We start from the raw sequence: 23,133 nt of genomic DNA on the forward strand, positions 1-23,133 counted from the left end.
GAGCTAAAAGTCACCCAGTTAAGGGAATTAAATTTATTCCATGCTGTAGTGGAGCTGCTGTGTCACCACTGTCACAGAAGCCACCACAAGCCAAGGGGCTGGCCAGCCCCAAGTTGGTTGATTGTGCCCCTGGTGTGTCATTTTTCCTGAATTTGCCAAATCGGACAAAGACCTCCCCCAGTTCCTGGAGACATTTGCACCACTAACACTTTTCTGATGTAACTGTTGTTAATTTATTGTTAGGAGGTAGGAAAAAAGGAGCAAAACCACTAAAAAAGGAAAACTCACCTCCCTAGCAGATCACTGTTGTATCTAGATTTGTAAAAGTCCTCACCCCTGAAGGAAGTGGTACTACTGAACTATTAAACTGATCACTGGCTAGAGGATTTTAGGAATTATTCCAAGTTTTAGGATTTTTTTTAAAAAATAGAGTTGTTTATAGTCTTGTGTATTGTGCTTCTGTCTATTCTTGTGCTAGGCAGTATTACTATTTGTAAATTTATTTATATTTATTGTTATGAAAAGAAATTATGTGAACCGAGCACTGTTCAATTTGTATAATGCTGCAGTAACCTGTTTTACAGCCACTAAATTATTCCTCAGCAGAACCACAACCATCTTATCACAGTTTTTACACTACATTTCTTTAATAAGCACTTTTGATACTGTGAAACTCATGCTTTTTTAAAAATTCAGAGACCAAATATCGCTACTGTACCTTTCATAATAGTTTTTGCTAATTAACTAAAAAAAACCCTGATTCTAATGTAGCTTTTAAAAATATTTTTTCAAACCCTGCTTTGTACTTGTTAACATACATTGCAAATGATGTGATGAAACATCTGAAATATGTTGGAACTTAGCATTTAGTCTAGTTGTACCTCTGTGAGCAAAAAGTGATATTTATATCTTGGGTTTTGTCTGTTCCTGTGCATTCAGAGAATTTCCCGGTGCCGTATCCAGGTGCTCCCAGGATTTTCTCTCCCACACCCATCCATGGATTAAAGCTGGAGGGTGCAGGAGGCTGAAGTGGCCCCAAAGGGCACTTTCTTGCTTGAAAATATGAAGATCAGGGGCTTGGAAACATCTGTGCCTGTATCCTCCCAGCGCATCCCTCCATGGCAACCTCTTCCAAAGGGCACCATGATGCTCCACATGATAATTTATTGTCCAAGGACAAATGTGATGAATGATCCTTTGCTGTGACTGGTGTCACCTACAATGTCTTTGCTTTTTTTTTAAATAAACATTTCTTAGCACTACGCCTGGGGCAGTCTGGATGTGCTGTGTGGTGCCTGCTCTGGTGTCACTGTGCCTGCTCTGGTGTCCTGCTTGGCTTCCCCAGGCTTCACTCCCTTTACAGACCCTATGGCCAAGTTCAAGGTGGATCCTTGCCTCAAATCCTCCACGAGAATAGGAGTTTACCGGTATTTACAGTAAGAGTTTAACAGTATTTACTGTAAGAATTTACAGGTATTTACTGTAAGAGTTCCTCCTCTGTGGTGTCACCCTGTCCCTGAAATCCTCAGAAATGCCTGGAAAAGCTCTGCAGTGAGACAGGGGCTGGCAGGAGGGATGCTCTGAGCTTTCCCAGCCCAAACAAGTCCTGTGCCACAGGGAAGGGGCTGCCCAGTGCCACAGACACCAGGCCCTGCTCAGGACAATGACAGAAGACACAGAGGTCAGGGAGTTCCCTGGAGCTGAGCTCACTTTATTGCCTGTCAGCAAGTGACACCTTCCAGCCAGGAGGCGACTCACAAGACCCTTCCCATCCCCATCCCAGGACAGGGAGACCTTCCACAGACTCTGTGGGATCCCCCAGCCCAGTCCCAGGAGGTGTCCAACACCTTCACCCCAGGGCAATACCAGCACTGCACTTGAGTCAGGTGTCCCACCTTCCACCCATCCCACCTCCTCCTTTTGAGCCCAAGGTAAATCTGTGCTGGGGAAATTACACAGCCAGAGGCACTGGAGAACTTTGAATTTTCCCTCCATGACCAAGATGATCAAAGGCTACCTGAGCAGTAGGGTACAGGTCCTAGCAGGTGACAGCTTCCCTTGGCTCTGTTGCTTCCAAGGTGGAATCAGATGACTGGAGCCAGAAAGGAGGAGATGGGGGAGAAGAACAGTCAGGTCATCCAAACCCTGCTGGATCCTTGGACATTCCCACAGGAGCAGCTCCCAGATTAGCTCCTTTAGGTCTTTTCTGGGCCATCAGCTACTCATGGCCATGTCAACTCTTTGCCCTCCAGTGAGGGGAAGGACGACAGAAACTGCTCCTCACAGTTTATAAAGCATCACTTGGAAACTGCTTCTCATTTCCTGTTCTTGGTGCTTGGTCTTGGTCAGTTTGAACCCAGGCAGACAGACACTGGCCCTGGCCAGAGCATCTGTCCAGTCTCATGAGATGTGTCTGACCTGGTGCTTGTTTGAAAGGCCAAGGCCAGGGCTGGCAACTAAAACAGGAAAATATTTTGGACTCTTTTTAAAACCCAGTTCTGCATCAGGTCCAGCTTCCAGGCTTGGCTTGGGACAAGTTCATCTTCTGTCAAGCTGTCCCTCTGGCAGCACCCTCAGTGCTAGAGGGGACTCTGCATGGACAGCAAGATCTCCATGGCTTAAAATACTTAAAAGCATTGGTTTCCTTTATTTAGGCACATGAGCAAGAGTCCAAGTCTTCAGCTCAAGTGCTGAAGAACCAGGTGGGCAGGTGAGGTCTGGTCATGTCCTGGTGTTTCTCCTACCCTGTGGTGACTGCCCAGCTCAGGAGGGGTCATCAGTGTCCACCCTGGACAGGAGATGGGCAACCTGGGCCTTCTGTGGCCCGGTGATGTGCTGGGCCATCTGCACCATGCAGTCCATGGTCAGCTCAGGGTTGGCCTGGAGCAAGCTGCAAGGCAAAGGAAATTTCCTGAGAGGCCGAAGTGAGAACTGCCTGGTGTTCACCACCTGCTGTTCCCATCCCAGGGATCAGCATCCCCCTTCTCATCCCAGCTCCCACAGGCACTGACCTCCGGATGTGCTTGAGGATGTAGTCCCGCTTCAGGTACTTGATGTTCTCCCTGATGGCTGACTGGGTGCCGTCCTCCTCCTGCATGTGCTTCTCCAGCCACTCCACCACCACCTGGTTGTTGTCCCAGAGGTAGCCCTGCAGAAAGCAGCACTGTGGGCAGGGGGTCCTGCTGCCTGCACAGCCTGAGTCCCTCCTTCCTCCTGGAACCCAAGCTGTGGGATTTTTCTTCCCTGTCCTGCACCTGTGTGCAAACCATTTTAGAAAGCAAAAAGGTAAAACGTGGTTCCTTTGCAGGACCTGCTTCCTGAGGCAGGCACAGCAACGTGTGTGTCATTGAGCTCAAATGCTAAAACCCCCACTTTTGCCCTGGGAAGCCTTATCATGGCAGAAAATGTTTATCTAGGGACCACTCTGCCATCGCTGAGCACCAGCACCCAACTGGAGTCACCTGTCTTGAAGAGCCAGCCCCAGCTCAGAGCTGCTTCTCCATCCATCTTCACACATTCCCATCACACACTGAAACCCTCAGAGAGACAGCACTGAAACCTCTGAATGATGGCAGAGTGAGGTGAGAACCCCCGGGATGCCCTGGCTGTGGAGGTGCCTCAGGAAGCCGGGGCTGGGGGTACCTTCTCAGCTCCTTCCGTTTCCATGAACCAGCGCCGCAGCATGGACTGGATGTGGATGTGGCTGAGCTCACTGTTGGCCTTCAGCACCTCCGCCTTCACCATCTCCTCCAGCAGCAGCCGCCGCAGCCGCCAGTAGAGGAAGGAGCGGGCGCTCTTCCACTCCAGGATGTCCTGGGGAAACCAGAGCACAGCCCAGGTTTGCCGGCGGCTGCCCGCTCCCAGCTCCGGCAGGATGACGGGCAGAGAGCAGTCCCGGGGTGGGATGTCACAGGGAAGGGATTTTCCTGTCACCTCCCCTGTGCACGGCTCACCGTGATGACCCCTTTTTCCTGCATGCGGCCCGGGGTGTCGTGCAGGTCCGCGAAGCGCACGGCCACCTGGTGGTACACGGGCAGCAGCAGCTCCTCCCGCGCCTTCAGCTGCTTCTCCAGCTGCTTGCGCTGCGCCTCTGACAGCTCGGGGACCCCTGTGGGACACACCGGGCTGAGCAGCCCTCCGGTGATGACCCCTCTGTGCTCCCACATCAGCCACCATGCCCAGTGCCACAGCTCTTTCCTTGGCACATTGACACCGGAGCCACACAAGCCATGGCCACGAAGAGGTCACACCACACTCAGTGCCCGCCACGTGAGAGGGGAGGTGGCATTTGCAAGGACTTTGTGGGACATGGGGGCAAGGAGCTCCCAATGCATCAGGAGCCAGTTCAATGTGGCCATGGCCATCCTTCATCTCAAAGCATGGGAGAAGACCCCAGCCTCATTTAACCCATTGACAGGGTCCCCAAGAGATACAAGTGTTCTAAAGCACCACCACATCCTCTCAGCTCCACCAACAGAAAAGACATAAAGAGTTTTCCCAGAAGGACAGCAAAGGACTCCTGGTGGTTGCCACCAGCTTGAGCCTCATGTTTAACTTACCACCACTGATGTCCATAACCCAAAACTCCCTTTCCTTACCCAGCTGTTCAACGAGTTTGGCATAAACTGTATCAATCCTTCTCATTGTCTTCACCAAATCCTTCTTTCTGAACTTAATCTCCACTGTTCCTCCAGGCTCCAAAATGCCTCCCCTGGAAGGGAAGTTTGGTAAAGCAAGGACTGGTCTGCACGGGAGAATAAATCCTAGGACAAGATTTCCATGTAGCTGACACACACAGGTGTTTTGGGTGGCACACAGAGGTATTCTGGGTGAAACACACAGGTGTTTTGGGTGACACACACAGGTGTCACAGGTGTTCTGGGTGACACACACAGATGTCCTGGGTGCTGACCTGCTCTCCTTGTCAGCATAGAGCTCCACGTGCAGGGGGTTGATGGTGGAGTCGATGACCACCCAGGAGCCGCCGCGCAGCTCTGCCTGAGGGGGGATATACACCAGCACAGGCTGCTTGAAGTCCCGCAGGCTGTCCACGATGAAGGCGCCAAACTTCAGCATCTGGTCGTACATGTCTGAAAGCCAAAGAGACTCGGGGGTTGGGTGCCCCAATTGCCACTGCCTCTACCACCTCCCAGCTGCCCAAAGCTGTCTTCTCTACTGGAGAAATAAAGCACTCTGCAAAATCAGCCAGCAGGAAGCCACCAAGCCCTGGGACCTCTGCCCTGTGATGCCCCATGACCTCCCCAACCCAACCCCACATCCCAGACTGGTGCATACCCTGGTAGGCTGGGCCATCCCAGGATCCTGTGGGGTGGCAGGGGTGACAGAGATTTGTCACACTATGGGAATACGGGCATCCCAAGCACAGGTACCTTTCATGCCACTGGAGAAGCCTCTCCAGTTGGCAAAGATCATCAGAGGGAGGTGTTCCCGGTTGAAGTCCCGAATGGCTTGGGCTGTTTTAAAAGCAGAGTCTGGGAACCAGACCTGTCCAGCCTGCTGGATTATCTGGAAAAGACAGTGAGCAGCTGAGACTGTGCCAGTTCTTCCTGGCACGCTGCATGAAACAGCTGGAAGAAAACAGACTGCCCCAGCACCTTTGATGTCACCTGAATTAAGGAAAATTGAGACACGCCCAAGGATCACACTGAGTTATTCCTCCAGCCTCCTCTCAGATGCCACCTGGCCCCAGCTGTACCCCACTCACCTTTGCCTCTGAGTCCAGGTTGGCAGGGTCAGCAGGTATTGTCACCTCCACAGTACGGGTCTCAACAGCAATGACGCCCACAGGGAGACCTCCCAGCCTATGGCAGGGCAGGGTGGGCTCAGCAAGGCCAGCTCCCCCCTACCCCAGCCCCATCAGAGAGCTGTTCCCTCTCCACCATCCCAAAAGCAGTGCCACAGCTGGGGCTTGAAGGTGAGGGGCCACAGGTGCAGGATCCCAGCTCCATCCCCTGCTCCAGGCAGTACCTCGCTCTGCCAACCACAACGGTCTGAGCCCATGGCTTCATGATCTCCATGAAGCTGCCCTGGTCGAAGAAGCCACTCTGCCAGGTTCCTTTGAGAGCTGTGGAGCACAGGAAAACATGGAATGGTGCAAGGGCAAGCAATGAAGGGTTCCTGAGCACCAACCCACAGCCAAGAGCATCTTCTGCACCTACAGGATGCATTTGGCAGCAGTGCGGCAGAGGCCTTGAGCTGTTCTCACTTACCTGGATGGGGTCTCCCTGCCAGCATCCACCTGGGGTCATAGGGGACTTTGGAAGGGATAAAATCAATTTCTCTTTCAACTGGGTCACTTATGGCAATGACAGGCACCGGGCTCTGGTTATCCTGCAAGGGAGGCCCCAAGGGTGGGTCACCAGCCAGGTATGGGTGACAACCCCACCTCCACACTGCAGATTCCTCGTACCTTGGGTATGTATGAGAGCCACTGCAGGATGGTGTAGACCCCCTCAAAGTCATCTGGGACAGTGACATGGGAAACGCCATTGTTGTGCATGATCTGCACTCCTCCCAGCTGGTTGTTGGATGTGTAAACTTCCCGTCCCAGCACCTAGACAGAGTTCCCAAGGGAAACACATGGGGCTCTGCTGACACACGAGCTGTTCCCTTGCTCTGTTTGTCAGCCCAAACCTCTGCACAGGCAGATTTTCCCTGGGCTGAGGCCATATTTCCTCCTCTGTCCAGGCTGATGTTCCATGGGACAGGGAAGGAGGCCACACAGGTAGAGGTGGGAAGAACAGTGCCATGGAGGACATGCAGCCAGAGCTTGGTACCTTGTTGAGAGCCGTGACACCCGTGAGGATGATGTGGGAGTTCTCCACCTGGATGACACGCTGGCCCAGCCTCACCAGGTAGGCACCAATCCCGATGGCACGACAGGTCACCTGGGCACACACAAAGGGACACCTGGGGTCACAGGGGCTGCAGCACAGACCATGAGCACCTGGAGATGATGCTGTGAAGGGTTCAACCTCCTTGTTGCATCCTGTTACCCCTCCCACAGTGACTTTAAAGAGCCCAGTGGGAGAGAGGGGAGGAGCAGAGAGGGGAAGGGCCCCAGCTGTACCATGCTGATGGTCACTATTTCATCGTAGGCACGTGAGGACTCCCCAGCAATGGTACCAGCAGCTCTCAGGTTTTCCACCCCAAATCCATTGTCCTTGCCAATGATGTCCAGCAGGACATACCTGCAGGGAAAGTGGAGCCATGGTGTGGGAAGCACTCACCTGCATGATGTGCCTGGCAGGATGCTGATGTAGCAGCTGCATCCTGGTGGGATGTAGGGCAGAGTTTGGGGTGGCTCCGTGTGTCTCATGGGATATGGGACTCACCTGGACTCGCCGCCTTCCTCCACGTGCTCACAGCGCACCGAGTTCATGGCGCTGATCTTTGCGTAGTCCTGGGGAGTCAGGTATAGGTACCTGAATCCCTGCAAGGAAAGAGGAGAAGGATGAATTGTGGAGCCCCCCACACACATGCTCCCTTTCCCAAACCACAGCATGGTGGGGGCCAGAGCTGCACAGAGCAGCCATGCCAGCACTGGCACCTCCACCTCCACCATCTGGGAGAAGCCAAAGGAACGCCCACTACGGTGCTGGGTGCAGGTGTGGCCTCACCCCCAGCTCTGATCCCACAATTTGACATCCCAGTTTAGCTCCGGTCATCCCTTCGCCTGCTAAACCCTCTGTCTTCTCCTGTGCTGGGAGGTGCCCACACACCTTGTGGGGCTCGGCTGGGTCCACCCAGGCCACCTGGAACATGTGCTTGATCTCATCAGCGAAGCCGATGCGGGCGCCGCTGTTGGCGGCGATGTAGACGCGGGGGATGCCCTCGGCCCGCGCCAGCTCCGAGGCCCTCAGGAACACCAGGTCCTCCTCAGGCCCAAAGGAGCCGATCTTGTGCGTGATGTCATTGCAGATGAGCACAATGTCCCGGCCTTTGGGGTACTCGGGGGTCTTCAGCTTCATTTTGAAAGCGACCATCCCCACCTGGCTCGAAACAGCACAAGGTTACAGGGCAGAATCGCCCAGAGAATCACAGAGTCCCAGAATCATTTACAGCATCACAGAATTAACCGGGTTGGAAAGGACCTCCAAGATAATTGAGTCCAATGATGGACCGATCACCACCTTGCCAATTACACCACAGCACTGAGTGCCTCGTCCAAGAGACACAAGAGCTGAGCTGCAGGTGGCATTAACCAACAGGCAAAATGGTTGAGCAGCATCTCCCAAGCTTTAAACACAGCCAAACTAAGCCACCAGCCATTCCCACCTGCTTCCCCTGCCCAATTCCAAATCATTCCCTGCTACCTCATTTCCTCCAGGGACCCTGTTCATCTGCACGAGGTGCCCCTGTGAGTCCAGGACCAGCTCAGTGTAGGTCAAGATGTCCTTAGGATACAGGTCCAAGGAGCCCCACAGCTTGAAGAGAGCCTGTGGAGACAGCACATGGCTTGGAATGGTTTGGCTTGGAAGGGACCTTAAAGACCATCTAGTTTCAGGAATTCCAAGAGCTAGGAATTGGTTTAGAAATGTTTCATATAAACAAAAATGTTGGGGCTTGGGCTGTTTTTGTTTTCTCATTTGACAGCCAGAGGAGAGGGACATTTCCCCCAAGTGGGAATATTCGGGGAGGGTGAGGATGAAGAGCAAACTCAGTAATTCAGAGCCTCTTTCTGCTCAGCCAGACTCACCTGCCTGATCATCTCTGGGAAGTCATACACGTAGGTGGTGCCCAAGGACTGTGCCTGGAACCTCTTGGCTTGAAGCAGGTCCTTGGTGACATAGGGGGTGTTGATGAGCATCCCATGCTGTGGCCCCTGCTTGTCCCCATACGACTGGAACATGATCTGGAGAGGAGAGCAGAGCATTAGTTGCCTTCCCTGGATGTCAAGGTGACTCCACTTCTGGAGCACTGCTGAGCCCTGCTTGGTCAAGGTGATTTTCCACCCATATTTTGCTACTGAGGGGACTGTCACACTGATGTGCTGCCAGTACTAGTGACACCCTAACAGTGACCTTCACCTCCAGCACCCAAAACTGCCCAGCTCCACACCAGCACCACCCCAAGGAACCCAACAGGATACAGACAGATAGGATGAAACCAATCCAGCTGTGGCAATGCTGTTGGAATTCTGGGGGCTCTGGGCAGACCAGCACTGCAAGTGAACAGGGAGTTCTGCAGAAGTCCCCCCAAAGCTCTGCCAGAGCTGGCAGCACTCGGGCAGCCATGGCTGGGTTCCGGCAGTCACGGCTGGGGTTACTCACACTGCCAGTGCTGGGGTCCCTCACTTCCTTGTAGAGGCTGATGTCCAGGTAATACCCGGACTCGTTGGTGAGGAAGAGGCGGATGGGGATGGCGGTGGCAGTGGGCGTCAGGCGGATGTTGATCTTCACCTCGGCCTGCAGCACCCGCAGCTTCCAGAGGCGGCTGCCATAGCGCATCACCATGGAGCGCACCGACTCCTCGATCTGCACAGGGAAGGCTGGTGACCTCAGGGACAACACCTGAGCACACGATGCCAAGGCTGGAGCAGCCCTGTGGTATGTCCACCCCAAACAGCCATTTCGGATTTGTTTTGGGTGAGCCCCTTCTGTCTCTCCAAGCCTCCTGGTTGGGCTTGGTGCTGATATCCACCCTCTCCACTGGGGACAGGGAGGGATGGTGGGGGGTGGCTGCCCATCTGTGCAGTGGTCCTGAACACAGGGCATGACAAGGAACTTTTCCAGGACAGAGGAAGCAGGACCCCAAGAAACACACCTTGGACGGGTCCATGATGACAGTGGGCACGAAGTTGAGGAAGATGTGGTTGCAGTCGGTGCGCACTATGGTGTTGTTGAAGGCCACCTCCAGCTCATCCATGGCTTCCAGGATCATCCGCTCACCCTCGTTCTGCAGGTACTCGAAGGAAGCCTCCTGTGATGGAACAGCTGGCTCAGCAGGGGCCAGGCCACCCCTGCACCCTCACCGTGACCCCGTGGGTCCCCGTGCCACCCTGCCTTGGTGATGAGGTCGGAGTGGCGCACGATGGCGCGGATGAAGAAGCGGTAGTCGGTGGCCTCGGCGCCCGCCTGCACCCTGGCAGCCCCCAGGTAAAGGTGCATCCTGTGGTTGGCACAGGGGATGGCCGTCAGGTCGAAGTTGCGCATGCGGCTCAGCTCCAGCTGGAAGGCGAGCGCCGGCTCCAGGTGCCGGTAGATCCGATCCTCTGCGAACTGCCAGGAACAGCCGTCAGCCAGGGCGGGGCCGGCACCGCGCCGGCACCGCCCTCACCAGACCTTACCTCGTCCCTGGCTCTGAACGTGAAGAACTTGGGGAATTCTCTCTGCAGAAGAAGGGAGAGAGAAGATAGAGTGAATAGGCCTGGCCCGCAGAGATTGTTGTGATTCTCCATTTAAAAGAAAAAAAACAACCTTGCTGGATTTGTTCTCTCCCAAAGGGAAAAGGGCTGGGAGGGATTGATTAGATTGGATTTTAGGAAGAAATTGTTCTCTGTGAGGGAGGTCACCCCTTGGCACAGGGTGCTCAGAGAAACTGTGGCTGCCCCATCTCTGGAAGTGTCCAAGGCCAGATTGGAAGGGGCTTATAGCAACCTGGCATAGTGGAGAGTTCCACCCCACGGCAGGCAGTGGAACAGGATGAACTTTAAGGTCCCTTCCGACCCAAACCACTCTGTGATGGCTTCTAAACACAGCTTAAAGCTATGGAGCAGCTCTGCAGGAACCACGTTACTGGAAACATGAGCAGGATAAAGGATGATACAGGAGATTAATAATTCAATTAATTGCTCATTAATTAATTCCCAGCTCCTGAAGCACAGTGGGTCCATTCATCACTCAGTGCAGTGTCTATAAGGTATTTATAGATGTCAGAGGCTCAGTTGCACCAACCTGCTGGGCAATGAGGAACGTGATTCTCCGGAGACCACATTCAACAAGGATATTTTTCTACACAGAAATAGAAGATGCCATTGGTCATGAGAGCCTAAACATCTCCACCGAGGGAGCAAACAAAACCTAAACTGCAGCATTTTGGGGTGCACTGCACGGAGAGGAGGCAGTGCCTTGGGGTACAGTGTTCTGGCTTGCAGGGTTTACAAAAAGAGGGTCCAGCCCCAGCAACAGACCTTGGACTGGGCAAAGGCTCTGAAGATGGGCACCAGCTTCTCATCTTCCACGTGGTCAGCTGAACAGAGCGCGACATTGAGGATGTGGATTGGCTCCTCACGGATGTTCTGGCAACAAAATCCCACAGTCAGTCCTGGCCAGCAGCATCAGTGCTGTCTCCAGCAACACCTGGGGGTATCAGCAGCAGCTTCATGCCCACCTTGGTGTCCTCCTCATCGTAGGTGGTGGCCTGTGCCTCACTGAGGAGCCCGCTGTTCGACGGGGAGTTAGCAAAGCACGAGATCACCTCATCAAAGTTCCTGCCCAAACAGCAGGGATGGGGTCACAAGCCAGCACATTATGCTCACCCCCTGCCTGAAGTGACAGCACCAGGGACCCACTGTGACAGTGTGACAGGGACACAGCACAGCACAACGGCCTCACCATCCCACGACAAATCCACAGCTCATGAGATGCAGCTCTGAGCTCTGCTGTGTTAATGTGCAGGAGTTTAACCTGGACCATGTAAGCTTTCCCCATGCTTCACATGTCCCCAAAAGCCATCTCATGTCCCCACAAGGTAAGTGCTGTACTGAGAATACCCAGTCTGCAGCTATGGTGGGAAATGGAGCTGCCTCTAGCACTGCCCAGCTGCCCCCAAATGTGGCTCTTCCATTCCATTTTGCTCTCCAATGACTGCAGTGGCACCCAAAATACACAAACACATGCCTGGCCAGGAATGTCCCTTCTCCCCCACCTTGTGAAGTCCTCAAATCTGCGGAACGCCACCATGACTCCCATCCGCTGGCTCGTGGGGGAAAAGCCACTGTCCATGAAGAGCTCAGTGCTGTGCCGGGCCAGGTCAGGGTTGGAGATGCTGATAGGGACGGACACCCTGCCATAGGGAGCACGTGTCAGCTCTGGGAGAGGCACTGTGTGAGACAACACAGCTCCCACAGGGGACCCTGACCCAGAGAGGGCTCATCCTGCTCCACTGGCAACAGGACAGCACGTTGGCAGCTCCTGCTTTGCACAGAGGGGATGATACAAACCCCACAGCTCTGTGAAAAGCACCATGTCCAGGGAAGCAGGACAGGTGTGTGGGAGGGACCCCTGTACCTGTTGGGGTGGGAGGAGGGCAGCATGAACTGGAACTCCACGAGGCAGGTGCCATCAGAGAGCTGCTGGTGCTGCAGGCTGTGCAGCTCGTAGGCGATGTACCCCCGCCGCACGTACACCTGTAAGGGGACACGGGAGGTGTCACCATGTCCCTGCCACCCCTGGGCCCCCCATGCCACTCTCAGGCCCCCTCTGTGCCCCCCAGGCCTCACCTCCAGGGCTGCCATGCGCACCACCTCATTGGTGTGGTAGAAGAACACGGGAAGCACGTCAAAGATGGAGGTTTCTGACAGGATCAGTTTCTGCAGGAAGAAAGCAACATTTAGGGCAAGGATGAAGTGAGACCTCCGAGCTCTATTTAGGGGGTCCCTCAATGTGGAGCTGTGCAGGACAGGTCACTAGGGTGCCCTGGAACACCCAGCATCCAACATCCATGAGGAAACCACTAGAGCCAGACATGGATCCCCACATCTGTTCCCTGCCAAATGGAGCATGGAGCAACAGATGGGGGCTACCAGCAATGAGATGCAGCCCCTCCTCTGCTCCACACAGCCACTGCAGCAAGGCTTTGAGTGATTTTTAGCTGTTTTTAAGACTAAACTGCTTGCAGCAAGACCTCTTCCCCGAAGCCACCCAAATTCCCTCTGGAAAAACACACAATTCCTGACCTTCAGGTTCTCAGGGCAGTACTCATGTCCGTACATGTCGATAGCAGAGATGAAGATGGACTCAACCTGGTTGTGCCGCAGCTCGTAGGAGGGCATGTGAGAGGCAATGAGCACCTGCCAGGGGAGAGAGGAGCTGGGAGCATGGGGGACAGGGGTGGGGACAGGAATGGGATGGCACTGCATGGTGCTGGCTGACCTGCCGGGCTCGCAGTGCCACTTTGGAGTGCTCGGCCTTGCTGAGCTGTGTCAGCTCGTGGAGGATGGTCGTCAGCTCGTCTGTCAGCGTGGGGTCACGGCCACACAACTGGTCCTGCAATGTCACAGCCACCATGGCTCAGCTCAGGCTCTTCACTGTGTGGGATGGCATCATCCCAAACCCCACAGGGGATGGCGTCATCCTGTACCCCCAGCCCCATGCAGCCAAAAGGAACAAGACCAAAGGCACTAAAATGGGCTCTCTTTGACCCAAGCATAGTCACACAACACCACAGAGAGGAGATAATTAAAAAAAAAAAAGCAATAATGAGGTAGGAATGGACACTACAAGCAACGCAGAGCTGCCTTGGCTCTTCCCTGCCACCAGCCTTTGCTTCTGGAGTCTCAGGCATGGGCTGTACTCACTATTAACATGATCACCAGCTGGTTCTTCTTGGCCACCTGGGCATGAGAGAAGATGCTCTCCAGCACGGGGGTCATGTTGGGTTTGCATTGCTCCCTCAGGCTGATGACACACTTGTCATAGTGAGCTGTGAGGCAGGATCTAGTGAGCCCTGCAGCTTCCTCAGAGAGCACTGCAGCTCCCCCAGAGAGCCCCAAGCCCTCACCATGCTGGAACTGTGTCTCCACTTGCAGGTAGCGCCTGAGCAGGTCCAGCACCACTGTCTTCATGTAGCCCCGGATGCCGCTGCGGTACCTGGGGAGCAAAGGGCCCATCTTGCAGTGAGGAGGTGGCTGTGGGGGGACAGGGGGGTCACACACAGCACAGGACTCACCTCTGCACCAGCTGCACCAGGCTCTGTGTGTTCATGAAGAAGACCTCCCGCTCAGCCTTCCTCTGCAGCGTGGCTGCGTGGGTGTCCAGCACATTGGCGATCTGTGGGGAGAGGAGACAGGGTCCAGAGTGGCTTAGGGGCACGAGGCTGCCAGCTTCTCCTTTCTTTTCTCCACCTAAAGCCTTTCCCTTGAGGGTTTTTTTCCCCAAAGTGAAAAATGCAAAGTGACAAATGAATATAAAAAGAAACGCACGCGTAGAAGCAAATACAGCAGATAAAACCAAACACGCATAGAAAATGTAAACCTCCACAGATTTCCCTCAGTCATTTAATTTGTTATAAAATCTTGGCAGCACAAATTCAGGCAGGAGCTCCCAACTGGCTGCAGTTAAGAGGATGTGAGGCCCCTCTGGCACTCACCTGCTGGCTGGGGAAGCGGCAGAGCACGGAGGTGATGTTGCTGGCGTATTGTGCCATCACTTTCCGGATGGACTTCTCCACAGCCAGTGGGATTCTTCCCGAAATGCTTGTCATGATCTCCTGCAGCTCCAGCAGGGGCAGGGCAGGATCCCTCAGGGTCTTCATCAGCTGGGCCACCCATTCCTTTATCTGCAGGAGCACAAGCTGGAGCTGCTGGACTTGCTCTCATGGCAGGTGGGTGAAGCACCTGGGTGTGGGGCACCCACCTTGGTCTTGAAGTAGGGCTCGGGCAGGCAGTAGCCGCTCATGACGTTGGTCAGATTGTCCAGCACATTGCGGAGAACCTGGTGCTGCTTCTCACCAGTGATGGGGAGGGTCTGCTGGGCTGGGAGCCCCCCTGTGAATGGCTGTGCCTGGAGAGGGCACAGGGAGGTGGGCTGGACTGTCCTTGTTGACAGGCACAGAGCTCCCGAGAGCTGCAGCTGCCCCAGAGGAACCAGCACAACCCCTGCTTTGGGTTAGATACAGAGGAAGCAGCTGACATTCAGCATGGTGGAGCTGCCAGTGTCTCATCATGAAAATAACGTCGAAAAAGTGGATATTTTAGTGCTGTAAATGCACGTTTTTAGTGCATGGGAGCCTCTGCACAACGAGGAAGCAGAGCAATCCATGTGGAGCAGCACTTGAGCCCAAAAACAACCCAAAGGCATGGCACGACATCAGTTTGATGCCCCATGAGGGCAGCTCCTTCCTCCATTTAGCCCCCTAGAGAGCATTCCCAATATGCGAACTGGCAGCTGGCAGGAGGAGATGGCAGCCCCCAGGAGACTCACAGGCTTCACTTTGGAGGGATCATCGAGCTGGAGGCGGGCGATGACACAGCCGGCCTCCAGCAGCGCTCCCGGCCGCTTGATGTACTGCAGCCGCCCCGCCTCCTCCACCGCCAGCGTCATGATGATCTTCATCACCTGGGGAGGAGGACACCGTCACCGAGCCAGCAGCACCCGCGGGCTGCACATCCCACGACCATCGCAGCAGTGCTGGGAGGCTCCTCCTTTGCCGAACGTTGTTCCTGCAGTTCTTCCACAAAGCTCACCTCGATCTCCGCATAAACCTTCCCCTCGTCCACGTGGCCGCCGTCCTCCACCGTGTACTGCAGCAGCTTCCCCGCGCAGGGCGAGCGCAGCACCGTCGGGTCCTTCTCCTTCTCGAAGGTGCAGGTTTTGTTGCCGATGGTGATCCGGTACCTGCGGGAGAGGGAAAGGTGTCACCAAGCTGGCTGCTGGCCATCGGAGTGAGGAGATGGGGGCCCTGGCAGGGGATGGATACCTGTCGATCTCCTCTTTCATGTAGGTGGTGTAGCTGCAGCCGTCGTAGGAGAGCAGCAGCCCGCCGTCGTTGAGCCGGTGCACGTCGATCTCGATGTGGGTGCGGTTCATGATGACCACGTAGGTGGTGAGCGACTGGCGGGCGACCTGCGGGCAGGGGACGGCCTCAGTGCAACCCCAAAACACACTGAACAGTGAGGCTGGGGCTGGGGGGGCACCTCTCCGTGCTCAGCGCAACAGCTGCTGCCACAGGATGGGGCTGTGCTGGGAAGGCACAACCTCATCCTGCACCGAGGAGCTGCCAACTCTGCCCAGAGCTGGTTTAACTCACAGCCCAGAACTCAACTCACAGCCCAGAGCTAGTTTAACTCACAACCCAGAGCTGGTTTAACTTAACTCACAGCCCAGAGCAGGTGCCAACACATGGCTCACCTGCCACTTTCATTGTGAGTAAGGAGTTTTGCATGACATTCAACTAATTTGGTTTAAAAGCAAGAAAATTAAGTCCCTTAATAAACTCAGGGCAACAGAGTGTATGAAAATATCAGGCTAAAATGAGGTTATTAAGGTTATGAGATTATTAACCTCATTTTTATGTTGACGATTTTTAAAGGACAACCTTGTATTTATTTCACTTTTCTCCCTTGGGAGAGGAGCATGTCCCTGACCCCTTGAGAAGCACTGTGGCTGGTTTGGGGGAGCACAGCCCTGCCCTCACCTGCAGAACGTACTTCACACCTTCATAGATGAGCTCCACATCCACGATGTTCAGCAGGGAGGCTGCTGGCAGCACCTGGCCCCTGAAACACAATGGAGGATCAGGCCCCATGGCATTCCCAGCCTCTGCAAGCATGTGGGATGTCAGCAGTGCTCCCAGTCCTGGTGGGAGGCACAATGGTGACCAGAGGGGACAAGTGTCAGCTTTAAGTGACCCACATGAGCACCATGTACAGCCAGATCTGGAGGGAGGCCAGGCACTGGGAAAACAATCAGATAAGGTGCACGGGAAAGCCCTGGGAGGCCTCCAAGGCTGGAGGAATAACCTCGATATTCAACAACAAAGCCAATTCCCCTTGAAAGCTGTTTTCCCAACCATGGGAAGCCTTTCCTACTGTCCAGACAAAGTGATAGCTGAGGAACCAGAGCTGTGAGCCACAGCAGATACCCCTGTGCCTGCTGTCACAGCGTTACTGTCACTAAATCTGCAAAGCAAAAATGGAAGGAAGATGTCCCAGAAGAACAACACTCAGGTCTCCACTGTGGCTGCCCAAACCCTGGAATTGCTCAAGGCCAGGTTGGATGGGGCTTGGAGCAACCCAGCCTGGTGGAAGATGTCTCCCCACATGACTGAGTCCCCCCGGGCAGCCCCCACTCCACACCTCTCCAGCGTGTGCAGGAAGTCAGTCATGCACGTCCTGAAAGCTGCATCTGCCACGTTCAGGGCACCACAGACAACTCCCAGCATCGTGTCTGGCTTCTCTGCCTGTGGGGGCAAAAACAACAGGGTTTGGGTCTTGCCCCAAGGAAGGGGAGTGGTGGTGACCCCAGGGCAGCATCCCCACCTGCACTTTCTCAGCAATGAGGTGGTCCAGCCAGCCCGTGTGTATGTCATTGTTCTGGAAGCTCTCTGTCTCCAGCAGCTTGATCAGGTATTCCACTGTGGTCCGGAAGTCCCCACGGATAGACAGCTCCTTCAGGGCCACCACCATGTTCCTTTTAGGAAGAAAAGCCCTTCATTAGTGACTGAGAAGGTGGCACTTGGCTCCCAGCAGAGGAGACTGGGGAGTTTCAGGGCCTAGGGCAATGAGGTGATGAGCTCCTGAGCCCCCAGGACTTTCACATTGTTTGAGTTGAAAGGGACCTTTAAAATTCTCTTGTTCCACCCTCTGCCATGAGAAGGGACACGTTCCACTAAACCAGGTTACTGGCCATGAAACAGCCCTGAATGAAACTGCTGCTCAGTTCCTGAATGGACACTGCTGCTCATGGGCACTAAGCAATGTTCAGCAGATGAATTCAACATGTCCTTGAGGATCAGGTGGATGAACTAGGGCTATAGCAACACCACAATCCAAAAAATTCTGGCTTTGGCTGAACAGCCAGGTGATTAGCACAGCAGCACCATTCTGGTCCTGTCAGATAAAAACCACTTTTCCCAGCTCACACACCAATTATGACTCTTCCCAAGGACACACACCCTCCAACTCATCCTGTCACACTCACGAGATGGCCTCCTCCCGGTTTTCTCCCCATGAGAAGCAGTGTCCAAACTGGGAATCAGCAAATTCATGCAGCCCCCCGGCTGCTGCCACGCTGAAATACCCCCAGACATTCTTGCTGCTGCGGAAGTTCAGCTCCTGCACTGTCCCTGAGCTGGGCTTGAAACCCTGAGACAAAATAGAGCAGAGATGGAGGAACCAGGATTGAGACTCTTGCAGCCACGAGAGGGAAGGGGAACCCTCATGGATTGCACCGATCCCATAAACATTGGCTGGGGAGGACCATGCCCAGCTCAACCCCACAGGTGGCAGTGTCCCCTTGTCCCCACCCGGCCCCCAGCTCACCTCCTCGGGGTTCTCGCTGGTAATCCGGGCAGCAATGACGTGGCCCCTGGGCACAGGGGGGTTGGAGGGGCTGTGGAAGGAGATGAGAGTGTCCCCCCAGGGGCTCTCCCCGTACAGCACCCGGATGTCTTTTATCCTGTGCAAGGGGATGCCCATTGCAATCTGCAGGAGAGAACAAAGGCCTGAGCTGCCAGGGAGACACCGACAGAGAGTCCGAATGTAGAGTTCTGAGTGGGAAGGCAGAGTAGAAGGGAAGCTGCCACACTGCTTTCACCTGCACCCTCCACGCTGGGCTATGGGGCAGCTTCCCTCTGCCAGACTCCATCCCAGTGCTCTTCCCTAAATGCCCAAACTCTAACACCCTCTAATGCCTCCTCTAACACCCCTGGAGTGACCCGTGTGTGCAGGTACCTGCAGCTGGGCAGCCGGGAGGTTCACATCCGCCACCATCTCCGTGCACGGGTGCTCCACCTGCAGCCGAGGGTTCAGCTCCAGGAAGTGGAAGCTCCCGTCCTCTCCGTACAGATACTCCACGGTGCCTGCACTGACGTAGCCTACCATCTGGGCCAGGCGGACAGCGCACTGCAGGAGAGGGAAATCCCTGGATCATGGAATCGTGAGGTATCTTGGCTTGGAAGGGATCTGCAGGAGCAGCATCTAGCTCCTGGTTGCGCAGAGGACACCCCCAAAACCCCACCATGTGCCTGAAATTCCAAATGCTCCCTGGACTCTGGAGGGCTTTGGGCTGTGGTCGCTTCCCTGGGGAGGCTGTTGCTGTGCCCAAACACCCTGGATAGGGAGCACTGCTCAGCTCAGGGCTCCCTCCCTTCCTGAAAACCCAGCCCAGTTTCCCAGTAAAACCTCGTGCTGCCCCTAGATCAGGTCACCCACCTTCTCCATGAGCTCGGTGACAGCGGGGGCAGCGATGGTGGCCGGCGCCTCCTCGATGATCTTCTGGTGGCGGCGCTGGATGGAGCAGTCGCGGCTGAAGAGGGAGATGGCATTGCCGTACTCATCTGCCAGGACCTGCACCTCCAGGTGCCGAGCGTGCTGCGCCAGCTGCATCAGGAAAATGGGGGATCCGGGCGCCTCTGCCTGCACCTGCGGCAGGGGAAAGGGTCGTGTTCCAACATCAGCCCCCAAAATTCACCCCAGGATGGAGGCAGAGTGCGGTAGGAAGTGGGAGGTGTCCCAGGTGGGAGGAGGACCCTGCTGGGATGGGTCGGGAACAGGGATCAGGGCTGCAGGCACCTCTCACCTGCCGGAAGCAGGCACTAAATTCCTCTGCTGCCTCCACTTTTCGGATGCCTTTGCCGCCGCCACCTTCTGCTGCCTTGATCATCAGGGGATAGCCGATCCTCATGGCCACCTGAGAGGGTCAAGGGCTGGGGTGACTGTAGTGTTCTGGATCCCAACTCACCACCCTGGCAGCCCACACAACTCCAGGCATCCCTCAGCAGGATTAACCTGAGCAACATTCATTCAGTGGCACAAACGGCTCCTGGCACAGCCTTGTGTCACTGTGGTGGGAGGCCAGAAGAGCCAGGGCAGGCAGGCTGGCTCTGAGGAGGAATCATGGTGGGCAAGAGATGAACAGCTGCCTACAGGTTCAGCTTTACCTCCAGGCCTTGCTCCACGTCCTTCACGCAGCCCTGTGCATATGTCTCCAGGGGGATGCTGATGGCCTGCTGATGCTGCTGGTCCTCCTCGGACCACTGGGCCACCAGACCTGCAGATATGGCCAAGGCTATGGTCACCACCACAGGATGGCACAGGGGGGTGTGCCCAGGGAGCTGTGGATTCCATCATTTCCCTTGTTTCCACACATCTCCAAAATCCCCCTGCCCAAATCAGCTGCTGCAATGGGGTCCCCAGTATGTGTGGCCAGCTGGGCCAATCCTGGTGCTTGTTTTGGGGGGAAGGAGAGGCAGAGAGGAGGGAAGGGGGGAGCAGGGTTTGGGGGCTGTGAGGAGGCACTTACCACTCCCACTCCACGGCAGTGTGGGGATCTCCAAGGTCTGAGCCACAATGGTGGAGGCGACTTTGTCTCCCAGTGCCCACATGGCATCACTGGGAGGACCTTTGGAGAGGAAGAGAAGGGCTGAGGGGGTGCCCAACCCACCAGCCCATCCCTACATCACTGAGCCAGCTTCACCAGCCTTCTGCAAGGACTGGGGATGCATGAAACACCCCCAGACCCACTGCCCAACTCAGGACAAAGCTCAATCATTCTCCAAGGAGAGCTCAGGCTGGGAATCCCAAGGTCTGCTCCCACAAGTCCTCTGTGAACACTGCATCAACCTGAACATTACAGGGAAAACCCAGAAAACAGCAGGATTCCTGGGAATGCCCCAGGAAACCTGCCTGAGGACTGCCACTCCATGGGTTGGGCATGCCAGAGGCACCAAAGGGGTATTCCCAGTGCAGTGTCCCTGGCAGTGACTCTGAGTGCACCTACCAGCCCAACACCCAGCACAGAGGAGCGGTGAGACCTTACCTAGGAAAGCTATCCCGTTTTTCTGCAGCAGCTCTGGCAGCTTGTGGTTCTCCGAGGCGTGTCCCCAGCCAGCCCACACCGCCTGGCACAAGGAGGAGCAGCAGTGGGAGTGTCACCCCTGTGCTGGCATCTCCCACTGTGCCCAGCTCCTCAGCACAGGGACATCACTCCCTCTTGGGGTGTCCCCTCTGCTCAGCAACGGTCCTTGGCAAAGAGGTGGAGACAGAGAAATTGCCACTACCTGGACTGGGATCCGTTTGGAAATGTCCACTATCAGCTCCACATTGGCGTAATTGTTGTTGTTGGTCCCTCCAGGGACGGGCACATAGTGATCTGCCATCTTGATGTACTCTGCAAGAGAGCACAGGGAGTGGTGGGAGCCACATCCCTGAGTGGCACCCCTTCCCAAATCCTCTATCCCAGGGAGGCTGGAGCAGGGAAAAATTATTTACTCCTGGATTTGACTGCGCAGGAGGAAAGTGTGTGACTCCTGGCTGAGCAGAGCCCTCACATGCCAGGCAGCAAAGGGCTGACCCAGCTCAACCCCAAGTAGGGAACTTCCTTTTCGGGGTATTTTCAGGAATTACCTGCGTTGGCCTTGAGGTCCTCGGGGGTGACCATGACCACGAAGCGAATGGCGCGCTCGTTGCGGAACATCTCGTAGGCCCAGCGGCGGATGGAGCGCATGCACTTCACAGCAGCAATGCCATTGTTGGCGATGAGCACCTGGGGGGACAGGGACAGGGGGTGGCAGGGTGAACCCCGTCCTTGCTACCCCAAGGGATGGCAGCGCAGGGGCAAAAGGTGGGTGTGGAGCAAAGCAGCGGGGATGTGTTAAGCAGGAGCTTTCCAACAGCTGGTTGTACATCCCAGCAGAGCATGAGACTCCTCAAGAATATCTCTGATGTTTGGCACTGGGGATGACCAAAGATGGGACTTTGGGCATCGTTTGTGCAAAGCTGCTGCATGGGGTTCCCTCTCCCAGCCCGTGAGAGTGAGTGAAGCCATGGAATGAACAGCTTTGGGACACAGGACATTCGGGCAGTGCTCAAAGATGTCCCTGCAAAAAGCAGGGACCCCCTACCCAGGCACAAGAAAGGACATGTGGGCACAGACCTTCTCAATGACACGGTTACCCCCAAAGCGGGTGACGAACTCAGCTGGGGAGGCAACGGAAAAATCTCGCTGCAGGTCCATCTTTCTGTGGCTCTTCTTCGCCAGGTTCAGCCCCGACATGCTGGGCCTGTGGTGGGATGTGGTGGCTGTCACTGAGCCCAGGGCCACCCCAGAGAACCCAGAGCCACGCCAGTGAGCCCTCTCCCAGCCCCAAACCCTCTGCAAAGCCTGTCCTGCAAAGGTCACCAACCACATCTACAACAGGACTCAGGCAGGACATAAGGAAATTCCTTATTTGTGAAAGGATGGAAGAGCAGCATGGATACTGCTGGCAGCACCACCTCAAACCCAGAGTGGCAAGAGGCACCGTTGGGCTGTCAAGTGTCACAGCATGTCCCTGCAGCCAAAGGTTTGTTATTTTTAGCCTGAGCAGAGCAGGGGGAGGAGGCAGGCAGCAGCATTTGGCTTTCAGTTCTTTCTTCTGGATGTCAGCTGCACTCCCATGGGAGCTGCCCGGTGCAGCAAGCAGAGAGTGAGCTGCCCCACATCCAAACTAGAGATTTTGTGGTGACACCCCTTGTCCTGGTCCTTGCCACACTCATGCAGGTGGCACTGCTGTCACAGAGCCAAGGACACTGGCTCTTCTCCCACAAAGGGGACATCACCTTGGGGTTCCGAGGAGCACCAGCAACGTATGCACCCCGATTTTACCAACAGCAATGCACCCACCACAAGCATTCATCCTCCCTAACCAGGATCTCCCTGCCCGGTCACACTCCTGCCATCGGGGTTTGCCATCCGTACCTGATGCCGGCGCTGGGCTCCACAAGGGAGCTCACGGTGGGGGGCTCGGGGACGGTACCCACCACCCCGGCCAGGCTGCTGCGCCGCCGGCCCACCCTGAATGCGGTGGCCATCAGCTCATCATCGGAGGAGTTGTCGTCGAAGGAGCCCAGCACGAACTTGGCGAGGGCCGGGCGGCGCAGCGCCGCGGGGTTGTACACGGCGAGCTGCTCGTGCTCCGCGCTCGGCCGCCTGGCCCGCGGCTGCTGCCGGCCCGGGGGGCTCGGCCCGGCTGCGGGGGGCGGCCCCTCCTCCGGCTCCTTCTTCTGCTCGCACCGAGAGTTGGACATCTTGGCCCAAATGAGCAGCAGCACAGCGATCAGGAGCAGCACAGCCGACAGCATTCACGCGCCCTGGAGAGAGAGAACGAACCGCGGTAATTAATGACTGCGCCGCCGAAATTACGGCCCCCGTCTCCTCGGAGCTCCAGCACCGCGGCCCCCGGTGCCGGCCG

The 23,133-nt window shown here is 55.6% G+C and overlaps 1 protein-coding gene across 2 annotated transcripts; it reads right to left on the bottom strand.

Annotated features, from left to right (window-relative positions):
- Nucleotides 1-2,618: 2,618 nt before the first annotated feature.
- ACACB (acetyl-CoA carboxylase beta) lies at nucleotides 2,619-23,025 on the bottom strand. 2 transcript variants are annotated; one of them, XM_066331561.1, is made up of 52 exons: nucleotides 22,641-23,025; nucleotides 21,837-21,963; nucleotides 21,308-21,446; nucleotides 20,962-21,071; nucleotides 20,721-20,802; nucleotides 20,205-20,303; nucleotides 19,843-19,952; nucleotides 19,482-19,592; nucleotides 19,115-19,324; nucleotides 18,635-18,805; nucleotides 18,224-18,385; nucleotides 17,883-18,046; nucleotides 17,222-17,372; nucleotides 17,039-17,142; nucleotides 16,378-16,459; nucleotides 15,661-15,806; nucleotides 15,428-15,578; nucleotides 15,165-15,299; nucleotides 14,598-14,744; nucleotides 14,332-14,520; nucleotides 13,912-14,012; nucleotides 13,744-13,832; nucleotides 13,541-13,665; nucleotides 13,116-13,229; nucleotides 12,920-13,033; nucleotides 12,464-12,553; nucleotides 12,252-12,370; nucleotides 11,890-12,027; nucleotides 11,353-11,452; nucleotides 11,153-11,260; nucleotides 10,917-10,973; nucleotides 10,310-10,351; nucleotides 10,026-10,241; nucleotides 9,787-9,942; nucleotides 9,294-9,497; nucleotides 8,720-8,875; nucleotides 8,337-8,459; nucleotides 7,743-8,012; nucleotides 7,356-7,453; nucleotides 7,091-7,211; nucleotides 6,798-6,908; nucleotides 6,431-6,574; nucleotides 6,231-6,351; nucleotides 5,989-6,085; nucleotides 5,726-5,822; nucleotides 5,391-5,526; nucleotides 4,913-5,090; nucleotides 4,599-4,711; nucleotides 3,954-4,108; nucleotides 3,643-3,813; nucleotides 3,012-3,148; nucleotides 2,619-2,890 (listed from the first exon to the last, which is right to left on the bottom strand). In XM_066331561.1, the coding sequence occupies exons 1-52, from the start codon at nucleotides 23,021-23,023 to the stop codon at nucleotides 2,764-2,766; spliced, it is 7,101 nt and encodes a 2,366-aa protein (XP_066187658.1). In that variant the 5' UTR covers nucleotides 23,024-23,025; the 3' UTR covers nucleotides 2,619-2,763. The 2 variants fall into 2 exon arrangements, with proteins under 2 accessions (XP_066187658.1, XP_066187657.1); XM_066331560.1 differs by having other exon boundaries at nucleotides 13,541-13,832.
- Between the last annotated feature and the right edge of the window lie 108 nt (nucleotides 23,026-23,133).

This window comes from Sylvia atricapilla, chromosome 17 (assembly GCF_009819655.1).
Source record: "Sylvia atricapilla isolate bSylAtr1 chromosome 17, bSylAtr1.pri, whole genome shotgun sequence".
NCBI lineage: Eukaryota > Metazoa > Chordata > Aves > Passeriformes > Sylviidae > Sylvia > Sylvia atricapilla.

Coding starts and splice junctions, on each gene's coding strand:
- ACACB (XM_066331560.1), bottom strand. CDS start 23,023: ATGCTGTCGGCTGTGCTGCTCCTGATCGCTGTGCTGCTGCTCATTTGG. Junction 11,261..11,352: donor ACGATGAGGAGGACACCAAG/GTGGGCATGAAG, acceptor TTTTGTTGCCAG/AACATCCGTGAGGAGCCAAT. Junction 4,109..4,598: donor CAAACTCGTTGAACAGCTGG/GTAAGGAAAGGG, acceptor TGTGTCCCACAG/GGGTCCCCGAGCTGTCAGAG.